General features: G+C 36.8%; 1 protein-coding gene across 4 annotated transcripts in view; it reads left to right on the top strand.

Annotated features, from left to right (window-relative positions):
- Positions 1-25,885, top strand: part of LOC128679573 (uncharacterized) — a 141,969-nt gene that overhangs the window by 44,477 nt on the left and 71,607 nt on the right. For 3 of the 4 annotated variants that reach the window (XM_053761904.1, XM_053761906.1, XM_053761903.1), the window contains exons 7-17: positions 3,580-3,717; positions 19,429-19,753; positions 20,035-20,149; positions 20,438-20,557; positions 20,636-20,890; positions 21,303-21,409; positions 22,095-22,213; positions 22,592-22,680; positions 23,285-23,402; positions 24,647-24,744; positions 25,140-25,281. In XM_053761904.1, coding sequence (XP_053617879.1) covers positions 3,580-3,717; positions 19,429-19,753; positions 20,035-20,149; positions 20,438-20,557; positions 20,636-20,890; positions 21,303-21,409; positions 22,095-22,213; positions 22,592-22,680; positions 23,285-23,402; positions 24,647-24,744; positions 25,140-25,281 — 1,626 coding nt within the window. Of the gene's footprint in view, positions 1-3,579; positions 3,718-5,398; positions 5,756-19,428; positions 19,754-20,034; positions 20,150-20,437; positions 20,558-20,635; positions 20,891-21,302; positions 21,410-22,094; positions 22,214-22,591; positions 22,681-23,284; positions 23,403-24,646; positions 24,745-25,139; positions 25,282-25,885 lie in introns of those variants that run through there. The other variant, XM_053761907.2, reaches the window with a different exon arrangement.

The raw sequence follows: 25,885 nt of genomic DNA, 5'->3' as shown, positions 1-25,885 counted from the left end.
TGTATATTGATTATGCAAATTTTTAAATAGATTTTTAAAGATTTCTCGATTATTCAATTGTCAACTTGTAACATTTGCATTTTGTACAACAATGTTGTGGGTATCCACACCACTTAGTTGATGAAGCACATACAGCACAGCTGCAGTATCACGTCTTTCATATTTAGTGACCACAACGATTTTAATAAAGTAGTCCTTCTTCCTATTTAAGAACTATGCTCTTGTCAGTGGAGTATACGCCACGTTTCTCTATCCTCGGCTTTGCTTTCAAGGTCTCGATACGACACAACGTCTGCCTTCACTTTCAGTTGGCTTACATAACTCTTCTTCCTTTCACCTTTCCTTCAAAAATAGTTTTTAATGAGGCGTCGTGTCGTATCAAGTGGCCAATCATTCTTCCCCTTCTATTTTCTATTTCTGGCAGCAGTCTTCTTTTTTCGTTTACCCTAATGTCATGTTATTTGCCTTTAGGAGACTTCCATTCATTCAATACACAGAAGAAATTTTTCAGGGTATACTTTGTAGCTATAACATACTCGAAACGAAAGTTTAGTGTAAATTGAGATAGTAAATACAAGTGGAGATAAGTTGATTGCTTTCAATCGTAAACCACAATTACACACTTACTAGAATATTACAAATAATTTTCTTATCTTAATTGTAAAGTGTGCAACTAGACTGACAGATTTTAGAGCACTAACAAACAATCCTTTCTACGTATTATAATGAAAAGCAGTTATCACCAGTTTTAATCGGATTTGTAGTATGCTTTAGTTGTGTTTTTCATTGATAACAACAATATTTACTTCACATCTGTTGTTTATAATTGTACTACTAAGTAAAAGGACTTCCGCGTACACCAAGGGCATTAAGTATATCAATTAATTTGTCTTTTCTTTGAAGATGTTCATTATTAGGTGATTCAAGTGTATTCGACTGCATGACAAGTTTCTCTGCATCTATTTAGATATTATTAGCGGTGGAATTGCAACGAATTTACGTCATTGTTTGATATGCGATTGACAGTATTATGATGATTCTTCTGTTCACGCACATATTTAATACACACATATCAATTATGCACAAATATCAATTTTGATTTAAAAATCATTGATCCAAAGACCAATAAGGTCTTCCTTTTATTCTTTAAAACTCTATTTAATTACTGTAAAACCCTATTGCAATAAAAGCTAGTGGATTATTCTTGTGTATTAGTTAGGATTTTAAATTTTGTCTATTTTATTACACATCCGCCTTCCTTTGAGCCAGTCATTGAATAATCTTCTACAAACGTCTGACGACTGACCTGACTTTAGCCCTCTTCGGAAATGTTATTGTTGCCTGTCAACTACCAAGGCAAAGTGTCCCATAGTTGCGTCGCTTTATAGTTCTTTGAGTGTCTTCATTACATATGTATATCAATCAATTTAATGTGTTCTTTTGGGTGGAATATTTTCCATTCTACTCTGTTCCTTGCCATAGATTTTACCTTCCAACACGACATGACCAATGCCTCGTCTTTTGTTTCATCTATGAATAATCTTCTTGGCTTTCCTTAAAATTTTCCTTCGATCATATCTATAAAAAGGTATTCGTTTGTGACTTTGTATGTTTGAGTTTGATTTCAAAAAATATTTTACCATTAGAAAGGTACATTATCCAACATTGCCATAGGCCATATATCTTAAAATTCCCACGGGAGCGAAGCCCCGGGCAACATCTAGTATTTAATAAAGTCATCGAGTTGTGTAAGTCTTTTTATTTCTCTTTAATTTTATCCGGTAGTAGTATGACTTGATTATTTCCTTATTGTTCTTCTTATACGTCCATCAAATTTTTATATATAATATATTATATCAATCAGTACAATTAGCTTAAAATTCTAACAGTTGGCTTATCGACGTTACACAAAGGTCGCAGAATAAAAGGAGGACGATAACGGCCCTCTATAATTACTGATCGGGCATCATTATAATTATCGTCTATAATTAGACTAGAGTTGTCAACAATATTCTCACGTCCGTTATCATTCACTGCACCGACCTCTGTCTCCTCTGGTTGACAGTTTTCTTGTTCAGATACAGTCTTCTTCTTTGCGACTCGAAATGGCGGTCAAAATTATATAATTGATGACCAATAAGTGGCGACAGAGACCGCTCTGTCATTTTGGCCTCGTTGAGATCCTCCACTGTGCATTTGGGACATGATAAAATATGAGCTGTAAATGGCAGATTTTGTATCGAGTCACATCAGGTGGAAATTTTACATGGCACGGAAATATTTCGGCCAATCATAGCGCGCCAAACACGTCCGCTTTGTTATTGGTGTGCGTTGTTCCGCGCGTGTTCGTTGCTTTCAAGAGTATTTTGACCGAGATAGTTTCAATCGATCTTGTTAGTTTCTGTATGGTCTTTTGCTAAACCACACAGGGCATTGCTGGATTGATTGATACAAATAAATACGATTTCACGAGGTTTATTGATAAATTGCTAGCAGATGATACGAGAAGAATGAAAATATTGTAATATGTACAGTTTCATTACGGTCGTTATTTGATAATAAACCTTTCAAATAAACATTTAAAAAATATTTGATATGTTTTCATTTGGCGCAATTTTGCTATTATGTGCCATCGCGAGGCGAGTTGTATGTATGTCTTTCGTATCAATATATGTGACGTATGTAACTGTGCTTGCGGGGTCACATAGTGAACATTGTGTCTTAAAGTTTTCACACGTGGGAGTGTCGTTAAGTCAGCACCATTGACTGATATTATTATGATGAATATGTTGCAAATTATATGTTGTACGAGCCAACACGAGTTACGCCTTTATGCTTCTAAGAACATTGTCACGAGCTATGAAGAAAATAGTGTTGAAGTCGCGCGCCGTGTAGTCACGGCTCGTGGGCAAACTTTTACAAATTACTGATTGTTTAGTTTTTATTTTTCACTTTTAGTACTATTATTTTTATTTAGTATCTCATTATTGTTCATTGAATAGCGAAGATTGTCAATTAGGAGCACAATATAGCAATATTGCGAAACGTATATAAATAAAAATGTGGAAAATGATCTCAGATTTACCCGAGTCTTGGATGTTTATGTATATATGTTGTTCTATGTTATAGAATTTAGTATCGTCAAGATAATATCCCATAAACAAGTCTCGAACTTACTTTGGTGCTCACTCAATCTTTGTCCCTTATACAGGGTTACTGGTATCAAATGCAAATCCTCCTATAGACTACTTGGGTATATCAAAACAAGCAACTTTTATTCTACGACTTTTCGAGATTGTAGTTTTTTTTTTATATAAAAAAATCTAATTTGCGATTCTACACATCTTAACATATATTATTACATATATATTGAATATAGAGTTAACGTTTTTTAGAAATGACATTAAAACTAAAAAAAAAAGCATTTTTTTTTTGTATTTATTACGTTTAGACAAAAGTCGTGGAACAAAAGATCTTTAGTCGTCGTCGTTAGTCTCTATGTACCTTATGCGCCTTTGGATGTTTATGCGTTAGATAGCAGTAACCCTGTACATTTATTATAATTAGTCACACTCGCAGAACAAGCAGCCGTACTTCCCGATCTTCGGCGAGCAGCACCCGCGGCCGCCGCGCTCGCGCCCCAAGGACGCGCAGGGCACGGTGCGCGCGTGCGCCGCCTGCCACCACCATCTGCTGCACCAGTGGAACACCTACCACGTGAGTCTGCACTATCTTCTATATTGTTTTGTATTTTATTTTACTAGTTGTTCGCCGCGAACGTAGACCTCGCGAATACATTTTTTTTTTACAAAATTGTGAATATTTCATAAATCACTTAACCGATTTTGATGCCCCACGAACTTAAAAATTCCATTGGCAGATCCCGCATACCATTTAAATTTCATCAAAATCGGACCAACGGTTCGAAAGTTATCGTGTTACAAATATACATACATAAAGACATACATACATACAAAAAATGTATTTTTGCCCCAAGTAGAATGTTAGACCAACAGCAAGAAAAAATAGTTATACCGAAGCCAATTATAGATCCTCACCTCACATAGAATAGAAATATATAAATTATTCGTCCTCTTATTATTCTTTTTCTTCTTCTTCATCATCATAATATACTTAGCGTGCCGAATCGGCGAATGTTGTTAGAGAACTATATTTCTCAAAGTTACAGAGAAAGAATTTGAGATTAATTTGAACTTTTTTTTATGCGTGTTTTGGAATATATGCATTTGTGCACAAAGAGTATTTGTGAAGATTAGTAAGATGTAGTGTTGTCTGTAGTCGTCATATAGAGCCTCATGCAGGGGGTACGACACGCAGGGTACACAAGATACATCGTATCGAGGTTGTAAAAGTCATGTCAGATACCTTTAGGCCACTTGAATAAAATCTGCCTCCTGTGTCAGCACAGTCGTAAATAAAAATTCTTAAATAACGAATTTCATAAATTATTTTTGCTAATTGGCAATGATGAATGAAACGAGATATGACTTGCAATAAGATATTAAAATGATCTTGTGAAAGTGATGTAACAATATACATGAAGGAATCGTCCTTAATGCACAGTAATGGAAGCGTAACATTTATCAATATACGTTTGTTTAGCCTGTCTATTTGTATATATAGGAAATATCATCAGTCATGTTTACATCATTAGATTTATCACGATGTTTGTCAATGTTCAATACAAAAATATTTGTATTTGTGATAGTTCCTCATTTAATTTGGGAATATCCCTCTATTTTTCCATATCTGTATATACAAACACATGTTTGTTCGACCTGATATTTATGATTTTTTAGTTCCATTATTATGACAAATTAAGTAATTGTTATTCGGCCAACATTTGTAACTAATAATTTTGAATAGTTTAAATTTTTATACCAAATTGGTTTTGTTTTATTCTGATTTATCTAAGTTACGAAGTCAAGAAATGAAATAGAAATTCTGTTAATGTGTCCAGTATGTTCATTTCTCTTTTCTTTGCGAAAATATATTTTTGGTGGACGCATTATAGGCATTTTGATTGATAGACAAATCAAAATATTCCCACGGTAACAATATTTAATTTCTTTATATGTTAATGATGAAGTAATTCACATCCGTAGCTTTGGAAATATGTTTTCCATAATTCAAAGGTCGAAATTTTAAATACTCAAATTAACATAACTGTAAATTTAACACCCACTTAACACAAGAATAAAATACAACGTAAAATCCGTGACCTCAAACAAGAAATAAATTCTAAAGACGAGCGGAACCAACGCGTCGCTTATAATGTTTGTCAACTTTCACAATCATGTCATCTATGTAAACAAATGTCGAGATTTGAACAAATTGTTTGACGAAAAGATTACCGAGTGAAATGCCGGTTGACCCAGAATCGCTATCGCTTCGTTATTGTGTATTATACGCCGTTCAGTCGCGTGCGGTTGATTCGTGCGTCTGTACGTCTTTGTGCCACCCTTATCTGATGATAACCGCTACGCGAATCCAAGCTAGCTAAAATTGTAGTGATTTGTTAATCAATGTAAAATGATGTGAGTGTTGATGAATTTGAGAATTTTCACAATAGTGGAAAGTTTTTATGAAATTTCTTCGTGAATAAGTGATTCTTGAATTGGAATAGAGCTGAATTATTACCAGTGCTTGTGTTACCCTTAATTTGGATTGCAAAAGTGATGGGATGTTGGCGCGTATGTGCGGGAAAGAGGAACCTTCACCTCTCGACTTTAAGGTACATATTTGTTTAGTCACATATTGGTCAGAACATGCATTTATCATTTTATATAAAGTGTGTCTCATTGTTGATAGCGTGAAAGGCAATTTTATCGTGAAGCGCAAAAGATTTACTTACGAAATAATTGTACTAATCTTATCAACATTATAACCGAATCTATTAAGACTTAACTACTATTTAATCAAGAACGTAAATAAGTGCAGCTCATAACAGAAAACATTTCCTAAAAAGATGATGTAATAGAGTACATAGCTAAAGTGCCATTCGAACTTCTTATGTATATGATGATGATAAGGGGTTAATAGTAATGATTAAAGTTGAGAACTGGAAACAACTGAATAAACTCAACTGATATTGCATTAGTTTGAATATCGAAGTAATGCACAGGTGGAGAATATGCCTTGTGTGTATATTAAAGTATGTTAGGGTTTAATCACTGTTGAACAGTGTTCCGTACGTAAGGTCTCACCAGTTAGTCAAAATGTACGTCTGTCTGTCTGGTGTACGTCTTGTGATATTGGTACGTTTTCTAGTGTTATGTGAACGATACTATGCATAATACATGCAAGCTACGTGTCCTTAGATTGGTTCAGTCTTTAGTAAGGTGCGATTTTCATTTGTCTTTTTTTTATCTAGTCTGTAGGTGGTATGTCCCACTGCTTACCGACCACTGCTTGCTGCGCTATCCCATAATAACGATACGAGTCCTTCGTTACTGTGACAACAGTTCTAACAAAAAATACCTAAAAAAAAAACAAAGTATAAACCTTATCAAGTGACGTAAAGAATTATTGGATAAAAATCCTTATGAAACTTAACAATGGGGGTTTTCCAATCTATGCTCAGATCTGACGTGCGTGCCATCTGTTCACTCGTGGACGTTATCATTTTTGCACTAATTCGCCGCACTATTTGTACTTGTTTTTTATCTTATCAAACACGCGGTGTCCACGATTCTTGCTGTGTTGCTTGTGTTTGAAATGCAGGAAATACTATTATTAGCTTTGTGGACGTGATAGATTAAAATTTAGGCGAAGCTACGCGAGTGATTATCATATGTATATAAAATGCGTTAAAGCAAAATTTTGGATTTCAAAGTGTAGATAAACTTTTAGGAATTTTGAAATAGTTAATTGAAGTTAATTGTGGTTTTACACTTCTTGGCGTGTCGATTCAGATTTGTGAAGACCAATAACACGCCACCAAAATACACTAACACACTGGAACCTCAGAAACGAATAATAAATATTTCCTCATTTTGACAAGTTATATGCTAGAATTTCAAAAGAAAAATTGAGTCTTCATTCATTTAACTCTTTTGTTAACTTGAGTTATATAATTAAGATGAATTATGTCGGCTATTATTTGGTTTTCTCACTTCCTCCTATAAATTCATTCATATTTCTGCGGATGCTGAATAAAATAAAACATGATTTTGCTTGAATGCCGCTATGTTATTTTATAGTGCTGGTGTTTATAATCTAGGTTACCCAAACACTTGCTTTGATGTTAGCGCCCTAGTGTCCGTGCGGCGACGTCTCTGATCCACAGCTTTATGTTAGGCACCTCATATATCGTGTCCTAGCACATGTATGAAGTTTGTTAGTTAAAGAGTTAGTTTTTCGGAATGAGGGACGAATTGCATTCTATGTCCGAACAACGTGCATACAAAATTTCAGGAAGATTTGTTGAGTAGATAGATCGTAGGTAACTTTATGGTTTACGTGAAACATATAGGATTAATAATAATTAAGTTTTTAACACCACATTTAATTATGTGTACTCAATTTTTTGTAAATAAATAATCTTTATCCTCCATCGGTTTCCCGATCAGTCTATTTCTCCTAACGTAAACGTCTCTTCATACAGTTAGGATAGTTAGGATTTTGCAAAGCTGCTATCTCTATCTTCACATAAATCTGTGCTCGGACATCATTTGCCGCCTCCGGAGGCCGGTCCGAGGGGAGCCACGCCCCCCTCGGCGCCGGTCACGTGGTCTATTTACAGTAATCACGCGTATGACGACACAATTGATTTAGTGTTAATTTCATATATTTCACAACATTTTGTTGGAAGTCGCAGGTCGCTAATGGATGATAGACTTCGCTGATGTCGGTGCAAAAAACCTATTCAATATATAAATAAATACACAAACAGAACTGGTAAATCCTTCGCTATTTCAAAGTTTACTTGAAGCTAATTTATTAATAATCTAATGGTTAAAAATCTAGAAACAGTTACGATCTAGTTATAGTTAAAATATCTAGAAAAAATTACGATGGTAGTTTTTAACCTAAAAGTGTAATTGTTATTAGAGTATTAATCACAAACGTAAATGGATAAGCAGTCGTTGGAGCTTGTAGCATAGTTTAGCGAGTTTTGAGGGTTAATATAATAAAATTTTACTGAAAGTTAAGAAGTAAACAGATTGTTTTTCCATAAAATCTCACAGTTATTAAGCACTAATTGCTGCCGCAGCTTTGCCCGCGGTGGGCAGTAATCGACTGGGGGTCATCAACCAAATCTATTCCAAATTTCATCAAGAGCAGTTTATTCGTGAAAGCGTGGCCCTTTCGCATTTATAATATTAGTATAAATATAATATTAGTCATAATCATAGTGTATTATGAGAGAATAGATAGGGGAAGACTGGAGACTGATGTAGGCAGGCCCTGTGTAGTAGATGTGATTGACATCAATAATAGATGGTACCTTTCTGCCTTCATTATATTGAGAAATACAAAAACTTCAAGGTCAAATGATAAATTTCGAGGCAATTGTATATTGTTAAAGAATAAATAAATAAATGTAAAATGTGATTGTGTTTTAAAGTGGTTTTTAGTTATACTATATTTAAAAGACAACCTACAAAGACAAAGACTGTTGGCGTCAGGCAGGTTGTAAAATCACGAATCAAACCAAACTTCAAAATTGAAAGTTTATTTTTTCACTCGCTGAACCCGGGCATCGCGGCGTCACAGTCCCGAATGCAAGAGTGAACATACGAAGATTAGAAATAGATGTATCTATCGAACGCATCAGCAGTTCAACACCCATGGTTTTTGAAGTCGTACTAACCATAAGCTTCTCAAACACACGGCAGACACCTATGCAAACAGTGCGCGTGCGTCATATACTATTTGTTATCGCACAATACTGTCACCTGAACATATAACGTCATCGGACTCAATTGCCGCCATCTTATATTCTCCTTCTTCCTTACGTGTGTTTAGTTTCTTTATATACCATCATTTGCCCACGAGTACGCCCGCGTTTATTTTGTGCGTGTGCTCAAAAATTATTATTGTATTTGCTCCCCGTCCCGCCTTCGCTCGGGTAAAAACATAATAAATTATACACCTAAACCTTCATCAGGAATCACACTAACTATTGGTGAAAACAGCATGAAAATTTGTTCAGTGGTTTTTGAGTTTATGGCGAACAGACGGAGAGACGCGGCAGATGATTTTGTTTTAATCATCTTTTTTATGATGATTTGACATGAAACTATTTCCGTCAAACTTTGATCAATTTAGTATTAGTATTACAAAAGGCTTTAAATACCTATGTTAGTATCTTAACATAATGCCACGATTTAACATTGGGAAATAGTTTATTAAGAACCTGCGTGACAGATGGCAGTGCTCAAATGATCCATTAGCTTGGACTGAGTTTGTCACTATCTGGGATAAAGACGTCTCAACACAGGTGCATACGGATCACCTGCCACTGCCTTCAGAAAACTGTTATTATTTTACGCAATGATTTTTCTTATAAACACACTGAAGTCCGTATTAACATTAACAGCAATAAAATTCTATTCGACTCTTAAAAAAAATTTCAACATGTAAGTTATTTGTGTTTTTAAATGTTTGCTATACAATATACTATAACAAACAAGAAGACTCGCACAGCTGTACAATTTTTAACTATAAATGTACTTTGAAGGTTTTCTTTGACGTGCATTTCGTCACGATAGATTATTATCACGTTACAATTCCATGAAATGATATCGAGTCCTCAAAATGTTACGTTATTATGTATTCAAGTTGTATATTCATTGTTTGTTGCTGTCGATTGGTCAATGTTTGGGAGAAAATCTGAGAAATTTATAGCAAGTTCGTGACGTTAGTTGGCCGATAGCAAAGAAGCGATGTCCAGGTAGGATTACAGTTCTGAACCGCCTGAAAATATGGTGCCTCTCTCCAAACCATGGCTCACTTACTGTCGCCGCCCTGCGAGCCCCACCTGCACAATGATGGACCTATATAGCGCCACAGATAATGCTATATCAGTGACTTCGTATTGGTTCCACACAAATTTACCCGAGTCGACACGCTGTAAGAAGAAGTAGTTCTTGATTTCCAGTTTTTGTTAGATTATATGTTAGATTATAACACTCGTGTCCGTTGGCTGTCTTGAAGCCGTGATTTGGCTTAGGGTAGATGACAAGGTCAATGGATTGTATACAATACGCAACATGTAGATATAATGGATATAATAGGTAAATTTGGGAATTGAAACAATGTGGCTGGATTATTTTACGATAATTCAAAGTTGGTTTCTTTAAAAACTATGTACTCGAAATATACCGAGCAAAAAAAGAAAATACAATTTTCTAACTTTAAACTAAGAGTTTACTTCATCACAGATAAGAAGCAATCTCTTTAAACGCAATGTTTAAGACACTTGTCCATTTGTCGAACAAATAAAACGTCAATCGTTTATTTGCGAATACAACGACGTAACCTCACGTTCGACATTTAATATCGAGCGTTTGTTTGGACGAGTCCAAAAATATGTCATTTTAATTTCGTTATACCTATATTTGAAAGCATTGCCGTTATTTCTGTGATTTTTTTTTGACAGGATTTTTTTCTTAAAGAAAGACTTTCAAATACTCATGTACGTGATGACTAGATACTAGATTTTCTATTACTCTCAATATTATCATCCACACCTGATCCTTTTTCTATTTTAGAAAAGAAATATATTTCTTCTTGTAGCATAAAATAAATTATATGTAACAACAAAGCCACGAAAATGTATCAACTCAGCATGCGCCATGACGGTGTTTTAAAATTTACCAATTCCATGAGTTTTTTTTTTCATTTGTATATCTATCTATTTTGTATATTTTACAACACATTGCGTTCACAGAACAAGGAATGCACAACAAATACAAGCTTTATCCATTAAATATATTTGCGAATTTTAAATTAACGCGTTTCTATTGACACATGTTCCTGATGAGATCACGACCTACCTCATTGTTTTTTTTTGTTTTAGCATATTTTACAAGCGCAGGTCATGCGCAGACAATGTTCGACCTCGAATAATTTAAATTTAACATTGTAACACTTGTAACTATGCGTGGAATTTAAATATATTTATACTGTTCATACTAGAAGATACTTCTTTTTTGAAATTATCTCAATAAGAAGACTAAAAAATATACCTAGTAGGTATTAGAACTTTATAGGTGAAATATTATCCATGTTTATCTTTGTAAACTTTTTTGACATTGTACGAAGCAATTTTTGGGATTTCCTGAAATTCATATTAAAAATTCGTTATTCAACCTAGGATGATATAAATCATTAATTGACGTAAAAAAAAAAACTTAGAACTAAGAATACCTACTCGTTAGTTCCTCAGGAATGCTATCCATGGAAAGATATGGAATTGTCCTATTCTAGGGTGTTGGGGTCCTGTGTTCACACACGTGACGTCAATTATTAAATTTTATTAGTCGTCAAATCTTAAATTATCAAACTTTGACTTGAGCAAATCAGGCATGGTATCTTATCTATCAGTTAGCACCGGTATCTTCTTGGGCTTATGATTACATATCTGTCAGATTGCTGTCCGTTTTCGATATGTCATCGGGTATCGTAATGATAATTTTATCTAAAATAGATGTTGCCCAGGGCTTTACTCCCGTGGGAATATTGAGATAAAATATAGCATATAACAATCTTGGATAATGTACCTTTCTAATGGTGAAATTATTTTTGAAATCGGTTCGGAAATTTCGGACATTACCCGCCTCAAACATACAAACTCAAACGGTTACCTCTTTATAATAATAGTATAGATATATGCACAATTCATGTTTGGTAAATGATGTGACAATTGCAAACCTTTCCATTAATATTGCCAAAGAAGTAGTTGTCTGTGTTTCTTTCCACATAAAGGTCTTGGAATTGGGTCGTGTGGAAGGGGTTAAACACATGTAATGGTTGACCTTGAACATTTGCATGCCAACTGTTGGTGCAATACGCTTGTTCCGTTAAATCTAGACATAATTTTGTCATGTTTATCTACCATGTTTGCCTGCAAATAAATTTATTTCATTTAATAAAACAATGTATCCGATATCACTAGTACTATCAACGGTCACGTGGTCATTTCGTCACAGACAGCGCTGGAAACATTATTATAGTTTGTAAATATCGACGTTTATCTGAACTCGACCTCTGAAGAGCAGTGACCTCGAGCAGCCGATAAACGGTGATCCCAGATAGTGGACCGGCCTTATCGGCCAGTGAGTAATGAAGAAAAATACTGGCCGCTGTTTCATGCGTGCTGTGTCGATTGTGCCGGCGTTAAGTCGAAATAGCGTCTCAATGATTTCTCAATCTACTATTGTGATGTCTCATTTTATTCATTTAAAGTTTATTGTACAACATAAAAGTAAACTATAGGTGGACTTGATGACATAAGACATTCTCTGCAGTCAATCCTTGGAAACAATCTTGGAAAGCGAGGGATCTGTCCGATGTTTTTCTTCCCTCAGATTGCAAAAGAGAAACAGCTATAAATTGGGGAAGCTTCTCATATGCGATGAGTTTGCTTGTCATTTCTATTTCTAAATAAAAAATAAGCCCGCTTTTACTTGGTGGCAAGCCCGACTATAGCAATCTGACTGATGAATGTACAGTCGATCAATAGAACACGCCTTGAAGGCAATCTTCGTGAGGAAACCTAATTCAAATTAATATCATTTATTCAGAAATTAGACCTTCACAGGCACTTTTTCACGTAAATTTTTATATTAAATAGTTATAAATCTCGTTTCTCATATATTTTTGTGTTAGTTAATTGTGATTATAGTTTCTATCTGACAGGCCACATGACAGCCGTCTTTATCCCACTGCTGGGAATAGGCCTCCCTTATAATGAACGCCATCCTTCTCGGTCTTGTGCCTTACGAAACCAGTTTCGATCCACAAAATTTCTTATGTCTGTTGACACATCTTGCTTTCGGATGACCGATGTTTTGGTTACAGTTTCTAGGCCGTCAATCAGTCAATAACTTAGCTGTCGTCACCTCATCCAGCCCAACTTCATTTAAGGTCCATAGAGGGACCACTCCATTCATATTGCCTAGTCGTCCATGTATAATAGGGCTGTAGAAAGATCATCTTTGAAGCGTTCCATATTTTTAAAATGTTGATATTTTCGATAGTTAATTAAATATTTCTTAACGATATAATATAAATCATTAAGTTAAAGATAAGCTATCAATTAAGGCTAAGTTATTAGGTATATCGGCCAAGATTAGTGGAGTTATTCGACTGTTTATTTTAATGTAATAATCTGATTATGTGTTATCTAGATGTTATCTGTTTGAAGTCAACAAACTAATTGCGACAAGGATGTGTTCGTCTTTTTATCACCAATGTATATGTTACGCCTAAATCCCGAAATGCGACTACATCTATATAGGTTTTACACCGGTTACATCTAGATGCAGCCGGTTATTGTTGATTATGTCTAAACCGCTTTATATCAGAGTGGACTTAGATTTACGCCTTTATCATCCCCGTTTGACCTTTACGGTGCACAACTTTACGGTCTATCCGGCTAAATCTAGATGTAGCCGCACTTGTTTACCGGAGGTAGACCTTGGCACAAGGGTCATCTGCATGAGTACCTCATCCTCATCTATATCAGCCGCCATAAGCAATATATAATAGCAGTGCTTGCATTTTTGTGTTCCGGTTTGAAGGGCGAGAGAGGCAGTGTTACTGTGGTGAAAGATCCTAGGACACGCGCGTGTGACACCCCTGGTGTTGCATTTTCCTTAGGCTGTGGTGACCACTTACCATCAGGTGGGCCGCATGCCTATTTGCCTGTGTAAATATAATAAAATTCTTGTCGACTGTCTGTTCATAGAAAATATTTTTTCTTAAATATATCCTATACTAATATTATAAACGCGTGAGGATGTAAGTGTGTATGTGTGTTTGTTTGTTATTTTTCGAGCAGAATTTACTACACGGATTGTTATAAAATTTGGTACACGGATAGAATATAACCTAGAATAACACATGGTACATTTCTCGAAATTCCCACGGGAGCGAAGCCCCGAGACGCAGCTAGTAATATATAAATATCTTTTAAGTATCCGTAACTCAATGATAATGCATTTACTTAAACGCTTACTCTATAGTTTTATCATGTCCATCCATGTGTTGTTTATAAAATATGCTGGAAGATGTTTTTATAATGGGTACAATCAATAAGTGAGAGGCTATCAAAACATTTTGGCATGGAAAATTGCAGACATTCATATTTTAAAACAATTCGTTGATAAGTTGCCGTATTTTGTTAATCTCTAGTTATCACATCAATTGATTTACTCATTATTCCAGTAACCTCCAAACTTTGCGAAGATCAAGGTCATTTTCGAAAGAAATTTATTTAAATAGTGCTGGTCCCTATCAAGACCAGAACTGTTTATTTAAACAGTATTGGTCGTGAGAAGAAATGCTAAAAGAAACTAGTTTGAGTTTCAAACTCAGCAGTGGTCGTTTCGAAATCCTAGTATTTATATGATGGTAAAGCAGACTTATAGTTCCGTTGGAGTATTTTGTAGCTTTGATGAATATAATAATTAAAAATATATATATATAATAAAAAATAGTAAAAAAGTATAAAGTGAAGGTCTAATTTCCGAGTCACACATCCTTCTAAATCTTTAATATATTTCTTTATTTGACCTCTGAATGTTGTCTTACTCGTACTGCTGGGCAAAGGTCTCCCCCTATTTCTTCCACTCATCTCTTTCTATTGTAAACCCTCGCAATTTAGGTAATAACTTGTCGATATCATCCTGCCATCTCCTCCTCGGTGTATGTCTTCTTCTGCAGCCGTCTGTACAAGTCAGAAGGTATTTCGACCACGCTTCCGGCCGCGACATACGTGTCTAAAAACTACAAAATCAACTTCTATGAAATTTGATATTATATGAATAAGCCGTTTGCGGTCAGGTGGCTTACAATATTGTACTATTTTTACAGCTCACATTTATCTAAACCTCCTTTATATAATGAGTCATTGAATAAATTTTCCTTATTGCTAAACAAGCTAATATTCAAACTCAACGGTCAATATTTTGATATGTCAATATACTATCTTTAGCGGATAGGCGTGGCCATGAATGGGCAGTGGGTAGGCCAGAATTGCATTTTACTCAAAACGTCTTCTTTCAGGCTTTGCTTGAAGTTGTCGTTTGAATATGATGTCGTTTTAGGAAGTTGTCATTTTAGGAGAAAAGTCTGTGTCTTTGGAGAGAAGGCTGCGGTGAAGTATGTTGCGCGGCTACATCTTTCCTGTACTTGCGATTTTGATTTTGATTAGTTGTAGATTTCTATAACTATAAATCTAGATCATCTGAATAATATAACAAATTCATTTAAATGTTCTATATTATTCATACCATTTCACACACTAGCTGATAAATCATCAACTAGAGTGTAAGATTCCTCATCATCAGTTTTCTTTTACCAGAAACTAATGGTTGATCAAACACATGAACACACATCAGACTGGCACACAAACTCAAGAATTGAGTAGGAATCGAACTTGTAGCTTTCACAGACTGACGTTTTAACCACTGCTAACATAAGATTTTCAATCTAGGGGGTCCCAATAGGGTTATATCACGGCGTTTCAGAAATGTCCAATTATCGTCTAACAATGTTCATCTCTGGGTGTGACATCAAGTTTATCGAGTGTTAATAAGTAATCTTACTTGAAAGGCAAAATCGTGTGAAATGTGAGAATTTGCAACAGGTTTCCTAACGCTTTTACACGCGCCTCTGAATGTTACCGCCGTATATCGAAAAAGTGAGTGGACAATATTTTTTTTGCAGTTCATCGCAAAAGTTTCTTACAAAAATATTTTGACACAAGCTTTTATTGTCGTCAGTGTGATCTTGTCTTTGAATTTATATATTTTTTAAATCATGTAATTATTTTGATTCTTTAGTAAAGTTTTGATAAACATTAACAAAAAAATATATCAATCATCGTTTTTTGTTTCAACATTATATTAGTTTTATATTCACATTTTATCATTTATTTACGTAATTATATATTTTTTCTTGATTTTATATGCTTGATTATTTTAAGATCTTTTCTACACTCGGCTAAATTATTAGTAGTAATGCCTGAAATTCAGCTTGTAATAACACAAATCCATCGTCACAGTTGGTACGTCATTTGAAGTCGATCAAATTTTCTAAGACATCCTATTTGTTTAACCATAACCAGTTTGCATCAGAAATAGGCAAATATGGACATTTTGATTACTCCAAGTAAATCTTCATTACTAAAAAAATAATTTTCTAATTACTTCAAGGTGCTCGAGATTATGCATGTTACAAGTTCCCGGTTAGACAGAGAGATCCGATAATTTATGAACAAGGTTCTTATCGTTGGAGTTGTTGAGCCATTTCTGAACGACGCCACTCTTACTCTATATGGTCCTTCATGTCATTTCTCGTCCTCTTTAATATGTTATAGCTTAATTGTGTCACCAGTACCATCAATAGTTCCAAAATGGTTAAACTATTGATTACGTATCAGCTTTTGCCCACAACTTCGTATGTGAGTAAAAATCTGTTTCCCGTGGGAATTTCAGGAAATCGCTTCTTAGTGCTCCCCTACACTGTCCTCGGAACTTAGACACTAAAATTGAGTACAACGCACAGTTTCGGCTGTGCGTTGTCTGTCAGTCAGTCAGTCAATCACTCGGTAACGCAAGAGAATATATAAAGATTATCTGGCCTATATTATGTACAACATTCTGTGTGTTAAGTTAATAACCTACGTGTCCCACAACATGTTCGCCGGTGCTAACACGTCCAACATTATGAAGCGACCGAGCAGAGGTCATATAATCATAGTGCGTACAATCAAACCGATACACTAATCGTTGTTTGTGTACGCTATTTAGAAAACACAGGCTATCGCGCGCTGAGACCTCTGGCCCGGAGAGGAGATAACCCAGGCGGACCCTGGGGTCAAGCCAGCACATGGACTTGTATGGCCGAGGACCCGGGCAGTTGTTTTAGGGGGCTCTAAAACTGGCTTTACATTCAATAAGTCAACTTTGATGCTTAATCTGTGTGATTTATTTTTAGAAACGTTCACGGCAATATAACTCCTTGTACGACACAATTCAGATGTACTTACTTCAGTTGTATACCCCTCAGCTAAAATTCAGAAGGATAATACAACAAAAATAATTTGGTCTATAAGATCTTGCAAGGGACTGTCTTTACTTGGTATGTTTGATCAAGTAGTATAATATCTCGATCACAGTAAGTATACTAATACTTACTGTGATCGAGACATGTCATCCGATTTTCCCTGGGCCTGGACGCTATGACTGAATGATAGTGAACGGATTCAGGATTTCTGCTGAATCGACCATCAAATCATCATCACAGCCAAGTCTCCAGCACAGGTCTCTTCCATCCTTAGCGGATTCTTCGTCTGCGACTTTGACAATATCGTTAGACAACATACAAAACATATTGGACATGTATCTCTATCGCTGACACTCGACCTGGTGCCGCCGATAACCCCGGACCGGAGGGTCGCGGCGCGCGGACGGTAGGGACATGAATGATAGTGTAGTAAAGGATTGAGGGTTTTTGCTGATGCTTCAAGTCTAAGAATAGTGGGCAAGAATTTGTGAATGCTGAATCTAATCTGAGAGTATAAGATAATAATAAATACGTGACGATCTTCATTTCATTATAATTATTAGTATGTAAAAGTAAGATTTGTTTATTTCTAAACTTTTTATTGCACATAGAATAGATACAAAAAAACTCGGCGAGACAAGTACCGTACAAAGACTGACTTGTCCCGGAAAGGGAATTCTTGCAGTCAAGTTATTAATTGCAAAAGAAAGAATTTTACGCAAATATTGTTATATGCAGCGTTACAGTCGTTGTATAAAATTGCATATTTTTATGGCATTTATTTAGTTACACATATGCAATATTGATGAGTCTATCTAACGCTATCTAATCAAGCTAACGCCAGATAACTCGTATCCCCGGGTTTCAGCCGGTTCCTATCGCGGATTAGTCGGTGTGGAAAATATGTACAATAGTGTGGTGTCGTATATCGCATGTACTCTGTGAGCATGGATGCGACAGAATTCAATCAATCATAGTTTAACAAAAATCAATATGAACTACTATTTCCTTCCACATCATAATTTGCACTCTGGCCACGTGGTCCGACCTACTGATCGGACGGCATGAAAAAAAGAAAAAAAAAATTCATTAATTAAAAAAAAAAAAACAAAACATTCATTTCAAAAAAAGAAAATTCAATGTCTCATGTAGACAGTCAATTTTCAATTAATTGTTAATTAGACTACTAACGCTATATGGCCGCATTTAAGCCATAATAGCATGCGGGTCGCCTAATGCCTTTAGAGACAGATTATATAATACTTTATTAGGTGACATTAATTGAACTGATGTATGAACTGAAATTAGCAAGAAAATTAATTAAGGTACCTCGACCGCACTACAATCCGGAAAGAAAACGCGAATTGAAAAGTGAGTTTTATAGCGTCCGCTGTAGATATATTTTCCATTGACATCAAATTAGTGGACTGCTCGCTGTTAGCTTTCGCTTTCTCGATGTAAAATATATTTTCATAGGACGCTTTGAAACTCGCTTCTCAATGGAATATCTTCCAAAGAAGCTGGTGTGGTCACATGACACGCCACTGCTGAAAACCATACGTTTCTTCACGATAACAAGCCGTAAGATAACGATAATCAGGATTTAATACCCGATATATGTAATATATAAAATATTATCTAAATATAATGTACAAATGTTTTTATCTTTATCAAAAGATACAGACTAAATAAATAGTAAATCATTATCTTGACTATCTATAGTGATATTAGTGATCTACACAATTTATCGGACAGATAGCTGTATATTTTTATTGGTCTAATAATTGTGAAATAAATAAATAAATAAATAAATATATTAGGACAAATCACACAGATTGAGCTAGCCCCAAAGTAAGTTTAGTAAGTTAAATAAATTTATAGTGCGTATTTTAGGAAAGTCCATTAAATAATAAATTAAGTTGACAATCATAAAACCTACCATGATGGACATAGAATAGTAGCAAGATGTGTCAGTAGATTGTTGTCGTGCAAAGTCCGCACGCCGCAAGAAGTACCCCAGACACGGCGCTATTGTCGCCGATAACAGCAACTTGACCGATCTGTTATTGATAGTCCTAAAAATTTTAAAACTCTCGACGCCGCCGGTGTTTTCTAGTTTATTTTGTATTTTCAAAGTCAACACGTGCTATACCATTTTGTCGACAGATGCGCGGAGTCCCCGCGAACGAGCGCGTGTACACACTGCGCACGCGGCCGCCGTCGCTGCTGCCGCCGTCGCCGCTGAGCCTGGCCAGCTCCGGCGACAAGTCTCTGGCCGCGCACACGCACTCGCCCTCGCTGGAGCGGCCCGCCAGCCAGCCCCCGGCGCCCCCCTCCACCGCCTCCTTCGTCTGCTACGTCTGCGGAGTCAGCGCCCCCAGCTCACAATTGAGACTGGTCTATTGCTGTCCCAATCCCGAAAGGGAGCCCTACTACCCGTTCATCACGACGCTGAAGCCCCATCAGGATGCCAGCCCTATTAGTCCTCAAGGTTAGTACTCCCTTGATCTGCTTTGCCAACAGAAGTTGAGCTACTCTCCACAGCCGAGTCTACAAGATGTCACAGCCATTAGTATTACCTATTTTTGTATGACGTTGGCTATAATTTTAAGACTAAGTACATATTTTTGTGAGATACAGTCACAGAGTCCATAAATTTAAAATCAGTATAACTAAATTGTAAAATAAAAGGTCACTCAATATAAACAGTTCATGTCGTAATTCTAAATTCTAGAAGTAGTCCTAATTCCTTAATTTTTGATTGTGCTACAGGAATGGTGCAGATCTGCGCGTCGTGTTACAAAAGCATACCCCTCAAGTATCCGGCCTACGGCGAAAATGGAGAACCCAACCCCGCGCACAATAACTCACATTCTAATAATATTCGGTGAGCGGTATTATTATTATTCCTTTGTGTTGGATGACATGTTGGGTCATGGCTCATACTCTTTATCTATAAGAAAGGCCAGCAGTGAGGAATTCAAAATTATTAGGAAAACATCAGCATCCCTCAATAGAATTCGTGGTAGTTACTATCTACTACTATCATCTATAACTATATATTGAAGGTCATTGCTGAATATGTGGTGTGCTGGGCTGGGCCACCTCACAAAAGCTACTTTATGTTGTAACTAGCTATGGTAAAATAAAATAATATAATTTTTTGTTGTCGCAGGTTTAAACCCTACGACATGAAGAGCACTAGTTCGAGTCAGTCAAATAAAAGGCCATCGAATGCATTAGCCAGCAGTCCCAGCCAGATCGTCTCCGGCGAGAACGGCATGGGTTTATATAGGTAAGTCCATCGCCGGGTAATGTAACACGGGTTTGGCGTAGACTGATTTTATTTTTATATCTATTATCTTGTTCCCAGGTGCTACGTCTGCGCAGGTCTATTCCCACAGCAATCAATGGAATGGCTGTCCACCACAGCGGAGTACATGAACTCGCACGCGATGCATTTTCCGTGCCTAGCGTCGGGGGGCGCTGGGGGCGCCGGGGGCGCTGGGGGCGCCGGGGGCGCGGGCGCGCGCGGCGGCCGCGTGCTGGCGTGCTCGCGCTGCGTGCGCCATCTCGCTCGCCAGTGGGAGCTCATGGACGCCGAGAGGGTGCCCTTAGAACATAGAAGGTCAGTGCTACAACGATTTTATCTGCTACGACTTTTTCATCTGCTACGACGATTTCATCTGCTACGAAACTTCTGATATGACCTATTATTACTGTATTTGTTATTTACTACATACGACTTTTATTAATATCTATGACGCTATGTAACCTCACACTAGCGTAACATCACATTTTAATCAATTTCTTTTATTTTTTTAGCAAATAAAAAGTATTTAAACAGATTAGGCTACACTAAATATTAACTCTGTAATAAAAGTCATCATCTAATGTTACAGAATCTGTGAAAATATATTTTTTTTATTTTTCACGATTTTTATAAAAACGTGATGCGCTAGTGAACGGGTTGTGTACCAGCGCCTTTAAAATTCAAAGTAATTGCTTAGACGCAGTATATTTATTATCTCGTTTTCCAGGTATAATATCCCATCGCCTCTGCCGTCCAACTCGTCAGTGAACGGCGACAGAGTAATCCCCACGCCTCCCTCCACCACCTCCGATAGAACTGTTGCTAGTAATAATGGTGAGTTTTTACAAGCTTTTGTTCAACTTGCTTTGTAATTATGTTGCAACTCCATTTTGGAGCAGATGCCTCAACGGATTGAAGTAACAATGTCCCACTGGTCACACCAATGTATCTATAACTCTTACTAAGATTGAACAGACAAAAATTTACTTAATTTATTTAATACACATTACTTTTGATGACTAATTGAAATAGGGAAGAATGTGTAAGACCTAGATTTGTTAATTATCGTCTTTGGCCGCGGTGAAGTTTGTTGCGCCGCTTCTTCCTCACCTGCGCTCTGGAAGTCAGCGGTAGACTTAGTTTAAGTAATTTTTTTGACGTCAATAAGTGATGTATATCATCCTATATTGAATAAAGAATTTTGAATTTTAAATTTAAATTTGAGGCAAGTTTTTAATGACAAATCATTAAAAACTTACGTCTTCATCGTCTCTCTCCTCTCCGAGGACAACCTCAAAAATAAGGCTTGAAATATTAAAAATTCAAAACTGGTTGCCTGCCTGCTTGACGTCAACCTTCCAATGCATTTGGTTGTCACGGCTATGTGTCTCTTAATCGCTATCCCTGGGAGGAGATCGATATTTATGGAGTGGCCCTATTCTAAGACGGGAGCACAGCACACGCCATCATCATGTTCGTACCAAAATGTGGTTTCATACATATGTGTTTCTTGTTGCAGCGTGTACGTCAATATATTGTTTTCTATGTGGATTACATTCGGACTTCACGCTGGCGCGGATACTCTATGGACAGCCACAGGGCAACGCGCCGTACTTCCCTTGTTTACTGACTCACCAGGTGAGAATATCATCACGTACATCACACACACACATCGTCATACAAATAAATAAAATTTAAATGTCTAAGTCCGCCTGTTTGTTCAGGGTAATCTTCGGAATGGCTTATCCGATTTTGTTGGGAATTTCAGTGTAACGTTAGAAAAGTTATGGAGTTCAATATAGGGTAGTTTTTATCTCAAAAATCAATCTAAGTGGGTGAAATCGGGGGTGCAAGTTTGTATGAAACTTCGCCATTTTTAATGTTAGGTACATGATATGACTTGATAATTCCACCCGTACAGGGATAATTAGGGGTTAATTATGTATTCCATACCGGAAAAAACAGCGGGAAAAAGCTAGTGATAACATAATAACAATTAATGAATTTGGTCCCCAGAGTCACCCGAACGCGGAGCAGTTGCGAGACAACGGCTCGGCTCTAGTCTGCACCTTCTGTTACCACTCGCTGCTGAGCCAGTGGCGGCGGTACGTACTCCTAATAGATTACATTTAATAGGGTATCGAATCATGTCGGAACCGCTTATCCCACTCGTCTGCCTCAGCCCCGCGTATCGTCACACAACTTTTGTCAGAAAAATTTTGCTTGTTTTTGCTTCGTTTGATTTACTGTGTATTTATTGCGTTTTGATTGGAATTTTCATTTCTTCTTATTGATTGTTTTATTGCTAACACTAGTGTCATATTTAAGATTTTATTATATGGTGTTTATCATAAGGGATAGATACGTGATAGCTCATCTATCAGGCGTAGAGTTGTATTGAAGTCGCCTAAAGTTATGCCTGACATGTTTAAATGGTTTTTGTTATACATGTTATTATTCATGCCTTTTAAACTAATATGAAAAATGATTAGATGAAAACATTCTTGAATCGAGCGGGAACATGTCACGGTCTCGATAGCGCACCACTCAAAGAGTTCCGTCAAGGTGAATTCCCGCCGGATACCGTGTGAAATCGATGGCTGAGGACAGATTAAGATGGAAAGAGCTCCACCGACAGGAACAAAGTTCTTAAATGAATTGCTGATGACCAGAATGACATTATCTAATGAGAATACGTGGCCCCGTCAGATACGAGTCGCTGGGCACGTACCCGGCGGAGCGACGCGTGTACAACACGCACGACTACCACTGCCACCTCTGCGGCATCAAGACCTACCGCAAGCGCGTGCGCGCGCTGCCCATCAAGGTGACTTGTCTCCTCTCTCGCTCACTCACTTACTCTCACTGCACAAACTCACACTCACACTTTCACTACACAAACGTAAACTCAAATATCTTTATTGCAGTAACTGTGTAGTACAAGGTATAGACGGCGCATACAATACAACAGTTTCAACAGTTTATCCTCACAGGCGTGTAGTATTAGCGTTAAGTTATGCTTATAATACATATACTATTTTCTACATTTGGGGTACGTCCAATACTTCATACAAATTAAACTTTTTAATCGACATATATGTGATTTGTCTTAATTACACACGATACCATACTGCATAAATCAATATTACTACTTGTTCGCCGCGAACTTTGACCTCGCGAACACAATAAATTTTTACAAAATTGTGAATATTTCAAAAATGATAGAACCGGATGCCCCACGAACTTAACAATTCTGTTGGCATATCCTACATACCTTTTGAATTTCATCAAAATCGGACCAATGATTCGAAAGTTTTTGCGTTACAAACATACATACACACATACACACAAAAATGTATTATTGCCCCAAGTAGAATGTCACATAAATTGAGCTAGCCCCCAAAGTAAGACTTGTGACTTGTGTTATGGGATACTGACTCAACGATACTATATTTTGTAACCTAAATAATATGGTATCACTAGCTGCGCCCAAGGGCTTCGCTCCCGTAGGAATGTCGATATAAAAAGTGCCCCATGTGTTATTCCAAGTTATATTATACCCGTGTACCGAATGCTGTTGTCACGCAGTCTGACACGTCTTGATACATACACTTATTCGGAAATAAAAGATTTTAATTACTTGAATATAAGCGATAAAAATACTTTTTGTTATAAATATTTATTTACTTTTGTTTTGCTGAAATGGTACTGCTATATGATGGCGGCGACACCCCTATGATAATTAATTCCTCAAATTTTTTTTGTGTGTTACGGCTACATCGTTCGCCAAAACGACTTTTAATGAAATGACAGCCGTCCTTCAATGACTTTGATTGACACAAGGAGTTGTCAACGTGACATCTCAACCATTAATATTTCGCAAATGACTTAGATAGACCATGATTAGCGAATGTTTATGTAGCAATAGTTCAGTGTTTCTGTGTTGTTGTTACATTTCGATGGCTATATGTTGATATATTAAAATCTTCTTTTTTTTCATGTAATAGATTAGGAAATTTCTCATGTAACAATCAAGTCTTGTTAAACATTAACTACTGCATATTGTTTCAGGAATTCCCATTTTTAGTGCAAAGGCGAACTGAAAATTCATTATTATTAGAAAATGGCGACTACGCCGTCGTATGTTTAGACTGTTATGAAAGTTTAAGGTGAGTCGGTTATTGTGATTAATTTCTATTGTCGCGTGTAATTTACATTCTAAAGTCAATACGAAAAGTAATTTTATTTAACAGTAGCGATGCCCACATCGATCCATTTGTATTGTATCAGAAATGCAAGCGGGCTGTAATGGTCTTGATAGTTTCGTTATTTTACGAATTAGAACTCATTCCTAGAGCTTTTCGATTACATGAATGACAGCGCGGCCGCAGGAGTCGCAACGCTTCAGGAACTAGCCCTTGCTTAGCGATAGCGTGCTTGAGAAATTATCTCACCTCGGAAATATCTTCCTATGAAAATATCCGCTGTACAACGGCGGACTTCTCCCATGTCATGTATCTCACAGTCAACCCGCGATAGGAAATTACTTATTACGTATTTATAGAACGCAAGCGCAAGACTACGAGCGGCGCGGCGTCCCCGTAGAGAAGAGAGAATACAATTGGCTCCAGCAGCCGCCGCCGCCCGAGGACAGCGCCGACGTCACCATCGCCAGGCTACCTTCCGGGGACAGGTCTGACAAGCTGGTGAGTGATGATGTACACATGCACAGACATACAGACAATACAACATAATGATAATAAATAAATGAATAAACATATATTTGTATACTAATATGGCTCATGTAAAGTAATTTTGATAAGTCACCACTTTATATCGGTAAAAGAAAATTCTTCTTCGTTTTATTTCCTACCTTTTTGCCGCTCATGCGGGGTTAAAACCAGTAAAATATCGTGAGGCCAACTGCACATTAGCTTACTGTGACTATATTCCAATATCATGTATGTGAAAACGATCATGTATGTGGAAGCGGTGGTGGTGTAATGGTTAAGACGCCCGCCTGTGGATCGAAAGGTCCCAGGTTCGAATCCTATTCGTGCCACATGAGTTTGTATACCAATCTGAGGCTGTGTGTCTGACTCATGTATAGTAGTTTTCATCGTCCACCACTTGCTTCCGGTGAAGGAAAACATCGTGAGGAAACCTGCACACTGGTTGATTATTATTAACTTGTGTGTGAAATGGAGAAGGCAATGGCATACCACTCCATTAATAGTGCCAAGAAAGTTGTTGCGTGTGTTTCATTCCATGTAATGACTACGACCCTCAGCCATGAGGAATACGACTATG

Source organism: Plodia interpunctella, chromosome 22, assembly GCF_027563975.2.
Source record: "Plodia interpunctella isolate USDA-ARS_2022_Savannah chromosome 22, ilPloInte3.2, whole genome shotgun sequence".
Taxonomy (NCBI): domain Eukaryota; kingdom Metazoa; phylum Arthropoda; class Insecta; order Lepidoptera; family Pyralidae; genus Plodia; species Plodia interpunctella.
The sequence above is the reverse complement of the archived record's forward strand: the minus strand, read 5'-3'. Positions and strand labels throughout refer to the sequence as shown.